The sequence below is a fragment of the Lepidochelys kempii genome, chromosome 6 (genome assembly GCF_965140285.1).
Source record: "Lepidochelys kempii isolate rLepKem1 chromosome 6, rLepKem1.hap1, whole genome shotgun sequence".
NCBI lineage: Eukaryota > Metazoa > Chordata > Testudines > Cheloniidae > Lepidochelys > Lepidochelys kempii.
In genome coordinates, this window is record NC_136385.1 from 4,573,398 (window position 1) to 4,581,556 (window position 8,159).

Genomic DNA, 8,159 nt, shown 5'->3' on the forward strand with positions numbered 1-8,159 from the left:
CCTAGAGCAAGGAAAGCATAGACCGAAGGCACAGTTGCCAATTCTCATGATATTTGGTGCTTCTCTTAAAGCCCCAGCTCCTTCAGCCATGTGATCACTTAAGAATCTCAGATTTTTTTAAGTATGTTTCTAGCCCTCAGAGTTGCTAAGAAAAGATTGGAAACGTGACCCCCTTTATGGCCCAGAAACATTGTTCCATTGCAATTTGCTGACTGAATGAAATTGAAACATTTCTCGAAGACAGGGCAATTTCACTGCAGCACCACGGAATTGGGGAAACTCTGCCTACATGAGAATCCTGCCTGGTTTCTGCTAGTTCACCTGCCCAGCTCCTTGGCAACTTGCCATGTGATCTGCTAGCAACCAGAGTCCACGGCCTTGGAGCTGCTACACATGCCATTGCCCTATGGGCTGGGTACACCCAAAATTTCCAGGGTCCATGGCTACAGGGATCCATTCCCTTTTTCAGAGACTTTTCAAATACTGGGGGTTTGGTCCTAACCTAATAAATTCTGAAATAACAAAATCTTGCACAAACAAAACCTTTCCCTGCCCCTCTCTCCGGACCACCCTTAGGCATAGGCAGCAAACACAGCTGTGTAGGGCACCTGAAAATTTGGGCCACCCCTGAGTCTTAATATCCACCTACCCACCTCTTCCTATCCCTGTTGCTGGTGGCTGCTGCAGCCTGGTGAGCCTTCCTCTGGAAGGGATCTAGTTAACTTAAAAGTGAAAAAGCCTCCAGCCTGCCAGACCTATTAGCACAACTTTGAAATTCTTAAAGAGCCATTAAAGTGGTAATGAAACCATTTAATGGGCATTTGCCAGCTCCTGGGTATATACTGTCAGTTTCTGAATTTACTGACAAAAACAGTTGTGCATCACTGTGATATTTACTCAGAACATGTTAGTCTACTGGAGCTATGTTTAAAATCTGCTTTAAAAGTATTTCATCAGTATGTTGCTGAAGATTATAAAATCATAACTCTAAACAAATCGCTGTCATCCTCCTCAGGCTTCCATTGGGCACAGGGTTTAAAAATACTCTTAGGAACCCATATCTCCTAAAGATGGATCTACCCTTTCTAAACCCTTTCTGTATTATTTAAAAAGATCTCAAGATTTTAAGCCAATCACATGATTTTTGGAAGCCTGGTTCCTGGTTTTCAAACACTTGGGATTAGCAACAGGGGATATGTTATGAAGCAGCAGTAACCAAGTGACTGGGACACAACTGAGATGCTGTAGTCATCTAAAAGGGTTATCTGGGAGGAGTCTGAACCCAGAGAACAGGATTCCAAGTACGAGAGCTTTCTAACTTACCCTTAGTGAGCAGACAATATAAAGTGAACTCATAACTCATGCAGGTATATTTCATTGGGGAAAATTTGTAAGAATGTGCTTGAATTTGGAAATTCCCCAAGGGGAACTGGATGCCTAATTCCAATCAATTTTATGGAGACTGGGATGTCAAAATCTCCTAGACAGCTTTGAAAATCCCAGTCCTCATGAAAAGGGAGTGTAAATCAAAAAGTCCATCTCAACTTTTCCCAGACATCACGGTGGCTGGTTTCCAAGAAGATATTCACTACCCACTCTCAAGCCCAGTGGTGTCATTCAGATTTAATTCATGCCATGAAATTTCCTTCTTCCATGCTGCTCACTCTTGTTATCCCGGCAGGTATGGTTTCATGTAGCCCTGTATACATGGCTGAGGGCAATCACAGCATGGTGACCCACTTCATCCTCCTGGGGTTGACGGATAATGAGGAGCTGCAAATACCCCTCTTTGCGGTGTTTCTGGTGATCTATATTCTTACGCTGGTGGGGAATCTCGGGATGATCATGTTGATCAGGGTTGATCCCCGACTCCATACCCCCATGTACTTCTTCCTCAGTAACCTGTCTGTCATTGACCTCTGCTACTCCACAGTCTTCGCTCCGAGGATGCTGGTGAATTTCTTAGTGGGGAGTAAAAGCATTTCTTACTCTGCCTGCATTGCCCAACACTTCTTCTTCATTGTGTTTGTGACCACAGAAGGATTTCTGCTGGCCGTGATGGCATGCGACCGCTATGTAGCCATCTGTAACCCTCTGCTCTACACTGCTGTTATGTCTAAGAGAGTCTGTTTTCGTCTAGTGGCCGGCTCATATGTAGGGGGGCTCGTGAACTCACTGACCCACACATGTGGCTTGCTGAGGTTGTCATTCTGCGGGCCCAACGTCATCAATCATTACTTTTGTGACACTAACCCATTGCTGAAGCTCGCCTGCTCTGATAACCGCATCAATGAGATTTTGCTCATAATGTTCTCTGTGGTTCTTGCCACGTCCACCCTCCTGATTATCATCATCTCTTATCTGTACATCTTCTTCTCTATCCTGAGGATCCGCTTCGCTGCGGGCAGGCGGAAAGCCTTCTCCACCTGTGCCTCTCATCTGACAGCTGTCACCATGCTCTATGGACCTGTGAGCTTAAGCCACATACAACCCAGTTCCACCTACTCGCTGGAACAGGAGAAAATCTCTGCTGTGTTTTATACCCTGGTGGTCCCCATGCTGAACCCCCTTATTTACAGCCTGAGGAACAAGGAGATTAAGGATGCTCTTAAGAGGGTGGTAGACTGGAAAAACATTCTCAGCTAATTTGTTCACCATGACAATTCCAGTCAATTGAGAAGAACAACTGGAAGAAGGAGAGGAGTATTGTCTATGTGTCACTGCCTTCATTTGTGTATCTCAAATGTTGTACAGGAATTAAATGAACCTCAAAGAACTGATGTAGCATGTGGAAATTACGTTTTACGATTGCTTGAGAGGAACAATGTTACCTAATGTCCTGTCATTATGTGGTTGTTCCAACAGACACCCTTCCTTGTTTCTTGACCATTAATCTATTTGAAATGCTGCCCTGAAAGGTTATCTGAGATTTAAAATAAAATAAAACTTGTTTCTAACTTTAATTTCTTCATGTGTTGCTCTAATTAATACTCAGTATGTAGCTTGCACTATGAGAATTCAATACTTTTGCTCTCTTTAGTGTCTAGACCTCAAAAGGGCTTTGTGAGCCTGACACAATTAATCTCTATCCCCTTTATAACAGCCCTCAACGGAGTTGAAGACTGTTATTAGGTCCCTTCTTAGTCGTCTTGTCTCAAAAGAAGACATGCCCATTTTTTTAAAACCTTTCCTAATAAATCAAATTTTGCAAACCCCTTTTGTCATTTTTGTTTTTCCCCTCTGGACTCTCTCCTATTTGCCCACATCTTTTCTAAAGTGTGACTCCCAAACCTAGACACAGAATTTCAACTGCAGCCTCACCAGTGCCAAGTACAGCCAAACAGTTACTGCCCTGGTCTTACATACAACACTCATGGTAACACACCCCAGACAGCCTTTTTCACAACTGCATCTCATTGTTAGCTGATACTCAACTTGTGATCCACTTGAACTCTCAGATCCATCTCAGCTGCACTTCTCCCTAGCCGGTTATTCCCCACATTGTATCTGTGCATTTGATTTTTCCTTCCAGAGTGAAGTACTTTGCACTTGTCTTTATATTGATCACATCTATACTCAGAGCAGTCCTATATACATCTATTCTCAACAGTGCTATCATATATACTTAGGCTTGGAATGAATAGACTTTTCTCAAAAAATGTTGGTAAATGTTGATTTCAGCACAAGCACACAAACCAATGAAAAAAATATTGCCTTCAATAATTGAAATGTACAGCTAGGCAAGAGAAAGAAAAATTGCAGCTTGAGAATGTACTAGAGTTTGATTTAAGGATATTTATTTTGACATGTGATGTTGACAATTTGTGTTTTAACAGTTATAAAGCTTTAACTTTTTTGAATCTCAGTGTTGGCTGTCATTAAAAAAATTATGTCTGACCTCCCATTGCCTGATCTCCCATAATTTCTTGCGACTGTAAAGGTTTGAACATTTAAAACAAAAAGACTTAAAAATAAACATTGATATTATCAATTAAAATTATAAAAATTATTTTAAAAAATAAAATTCTGAACAAAGCTCTCTGTACTTTTTATACAGCTTTATTCTCAATCCTCTTTCTGTCACCTTATTCTGTTCTCCATCTGTACCTCTTGTCTCTTATTTTAAGCTTGCATTACGAGCTCCTTTGGCCAGAGGTTGTCTTTTTGTTATATGTTTGTACAGCACCTAACAGAAGGGGGTTGGGATTAAGCCTAATTCTAATGAATTAATTAAGTACTATCAATAATAATGCTCATGTAATGTTACTCCCACCAATGCCGTATATTTCAGAGGGGTAGCTGGGTTAGTCTGTTTCAGCAAAGACAATGAGGAGTCCTGTGGCACCTTAAAGACTAACAAATTTATTTGGGCAGAAGCTGTCGTGGGTTATAACACACTTCTGGGTTCCAGCTCATGATAGCTTATGCCCAAATAAATTTGTTAGTCTTTAAGGTGCCACAGGACTCCTCGTTATCAATGCCATATAGTGATTTTATAGGTTTACTAACAGCAATGCTATAAATTGATCGTATATTTTAAGGACTAGACGGGACAATGAGATCATTTAGTCCAACTGTATAACTCAGGTCACACTTTGATACAGTTACCCTCTGTATTAAGCCCATTAACTTGTGTTTTATTAAGTGTGTCTTCCCGAGAGCCATCGGGTCTTGATTTCACAGCATCTCTAGCTGGAGAATCCACCACTTCCCATGGTAGTTCATTCCAGCGGTTAACCACCCTCACTGTTGGAAATGTGAGCCTCAAGACTAAATTGAATTGGGACAGTTTTACTCTGAGCAACATGACATATTGTTCAGTAGAACTGGGGGTGGGGGGAAATTGGGCTAAAATACTTGTTTTTCTGAGCAACGCAGGTTTGGGTTTGCTGAAATATTTTATGAATTTGTATCAAATGAGCTGAATTATTTTGCTTTGAACTAAAACCTCAGAAAAATCAAAAAGGTCTAAATAGTTTAAGTTTCCCATTTAAAAGACTGTTTCAAAATTTACTTTCATTTTATGAAAAAATATAACAATTGGAAAAACAGCAACTGATCAAACAAAACATTTCATTCAACTTGTCAGTCAGCCAAAAACTTGGAAAAAAAATCAATTAGGTTCAATCAGAAACTAATTTTTTTCATTATGTTTCAGAAGAGCCAGCAAACCAAGAAGTCAGGTTTCACACAGCTCTTTTGATCATACATTTTGTTTCTCATCATTGCTATCTACTGATTAGCCCTATTCTCACCAGTGATACAATTCTACTGCTTTAGGGCTGGTCAACATGGGAAACTGACTCCGCAGTAACTGACTCTAATGTAACTCCCTATGTGGCCACTTTTCTTTGTCCAGTTTAGTTTAATCCAGTGGATTAAGAGGGTCCATACCAGGAGCTATTCCAGAATAGCTCTAGTGCCTTATATTACCTTGCTCAGGAATAACTTCCCAGTGCAGATAAGCCCCTGTTCTCACCAACACTGATTTGGAGCTGTCCTTTCGCCCCTCCATGCAGAGGTGGGACACTGAACAGCAAGGTTTATCAGTGGGGAAATGAATTTATTTGATGTTTTTCCCATCCCGAAGAACCCAATACAATTTTACAAACATTCTGGTATAGCTGAATCTGCATTTTTCTCTGAAAAAAAGTTTCAGCCAAAGAATTTTACCCAGCTGTCGTTAGGATACTTTCTACTCCATGGAAATGCCTTACATTTAAGCTCTGCTCGGTAGACTTGAGCCAAGGGATAATAGGGTTTAGCCCATGGTGAGTAATAGTGAGAGGACAGAAACCACAGAAGAACACTCAGATGCAGCTTCCTCCAGGGTTCAAGAGTTGACCCGCTACCCAACCTCATTCATGGGGTTTTTTTTTTAATCTTGTATTAATACAGTTTCAATGAAAAATATCAGAGCACAATATTGGATCAATGCTACCGTACAAAGGTGATTTTATCTTTCTCAGCTGATAAATGTCTACCTTCTTGACACCTTAACATCAGAAAAAAAAAACTTTAAATAAATCTTCAGCTAGTACAAGTCCTTCTGCACTAGTGTGAGTCTGTGGTCACAAAGTTTGCCACGGAATTCACCCTGTTGCTTCCAGAATGGTGGCCCAGAATCTCCACTTTCATTAAATAGGCCTCAGGTGTCCAGCCCTTTGTGGAACTGACCTTCAATGCATAGCCAATGCAGTGCCATCTGCTTGTGTCTGCAGGCTGCCTAAAACAATAGCTCTGAGAAGTATTAACAGTCCCATTCATCTTAATCAGAGCTCTGGGGTGTCCTTGTGTGTGGGGTTTCCCCTTCCAGGATGCCATAGAGCAGCCAGGCACTTCACATTTTGTTTCCTGTCACCTTGCCCAGCTAGCACAAGGAGGAGTTAATTGGACCAGGCAGCCTGAGTTGCTCCAGGTAGGAGGGAGCCTGGGCCCATGTCCAACTTGCAGCTAGGGAGCATAGGGAATGACAAGTACATTGCGGCGGCTCAGGCCGAGGGGAGTCAGAATGCATGTAAAGGATTCACTCTTGGTCCTTTCTTGGCTTCTGTTTAATTGTACGTTTCACTTTTCCCCTGTAAAGGAGGAGATCATGGGTGGAAGAAATGGCAGAGGGAAATCACATCGCGGTTACAGAGTTCCTTTTCCAGGGGTTCATGGATCTTCCGGAGCTTCAGGTCCCCCTCTTTGTGTTGTTCCCAATGATCTATGTTATCACCCTGGCGGGGAATCTAGGGTTGATAGTCTTGATCAGGTTCAACTCCGGACTCCACACCTCCAGGTACTATTTCCTCAGCAGTTTGTCTCTTGCCGACGTCGGTAATGCCTCGGTTGCTGATGACTTTTGGGGTTCAGGGCAAACCCATTTCTCTCGCCGCATGCACAGCACAGGTTTCCTTTGTCTGTAACTTTCTGACCAAGGAAGCTTTGCCTGGTGGCAGTAATGGCATCTGATCACTTCCTAGCCCTCGGTAGCCCCTTGCTCTAGAGCCTCATCATGTCAACGAGACTGTGTGTGTTACTAGCGGTTGCTTCCTACATATGTGGCTTTGTGAACGCGGTTCTTCAGACTCCATTTATAATTTGCCCTGTCCTTCTGTGACTCCAATGTCATCCACCATTTCTTCTGTGACATCCCCCCAATCCTTAAGCTGTCCTGCTCCGACACCCACAACGCTAACACAGTGTATTTCACCTTGTCCACTATAGTGGTCATGACTACGATTCTCATTGTACTATTCTCCTACATGTACATCCTCATTGCCATCCTGAAGATCCACTCTGCCAAGGGCAGAAGCAAAACGTTCTCCACCTGCGCCTCCCACCTGATGGCCGTAACAAGTTTCTACGGGACTGTGATCTTCATGTATTTACAACCCAGTTGCGACTACACCACAGACCCAAACAAGATCATCTCTGTGTTTTATATACTCATAATTATCATGCTGAATCCCCTGATCTACAGCTTGAGGAACAAGGAGATGAAGGATGCCTTTAGAAGGATGATAAACAGGAAGGTTTTGTTAGGATATAGATATTCAGGCCTGTCTGTAAAGGCCTATACTCTAAGAATTTAGGTGTATTCTTATCACTTGGCTAGTGATAGAGGTATAAAAGAAAGAAAGAATCAAAACCACTGTCTGCCAGTGTAAGGGCCTTCTCTTACTGTGACAGTTTGTGGCCCTGTGCTTAGGCTCAGGCCTTTGGCTAAGCAGCAGAGGCAGCCATAAGCTGGGAAGCGAACGGTCACATCCTCACATTCCAAACTAGTCACATTGAAATAAGGTGCTATTGGGCTGTCAGGCACTATCAGGACAGGATTGTATTCCTATCACCTCCAGAGAAAGGGAAGTGCCTAGAAAATGTAAAAGGAAACTTAGTTTGATAGCATCCTGTCTGGCAAGAACTCACTTATCAATAGCTGGGATGTGAAATCCTCACTTCTGTATTGTTTTGTCATTGTAGTTCCCACTTTGCTGTTGTTTGTCTGTATAATCTCTGTCTGGTTCTGTGATTGTTCCTGTCTGCTGTATAATTAATTTTGCTGGGTGTAAACTAATTGAGGTGGTGGGATATAACTGGTTACATAATCATGTTACAATATGTTAGGATTGGTTAGTTAAATTTCAGGAAAATGATTGGTTAAGATATAGCTA

At 42.1% G+C, this 8,159-nt stretch overlaps 1 protein-coding gene and 1 pseudogene across 1 annotated transcript; both read left to right on the top strand.

Moving 5' to 3' along the window:
* The first annotated feature begins 1,707 nt into the window (after positions 1–1,707).
* LOC140913756 (olfactory receptor 5J3-like) lies at positions 1,708–2,646 on the top strand. The gene has a single exon (XM_073350556.1). It carries the CDS (start codon positions 1,708–1,710, stop codon positions 2,644–2,646), a length of 939 nt encoding a protein of 312 aa, XP_073206657.1.
* Positions 2,647–6,608: 3,962 nt separating this feature from the next.
* Positions 6,609–7,580, top strand: LOC140912636 (olfactory receptor 5AR1-like; annotated as a pseudogene).
* Positions 7,581–8,159: the final 579 nt, after the last annotated feature.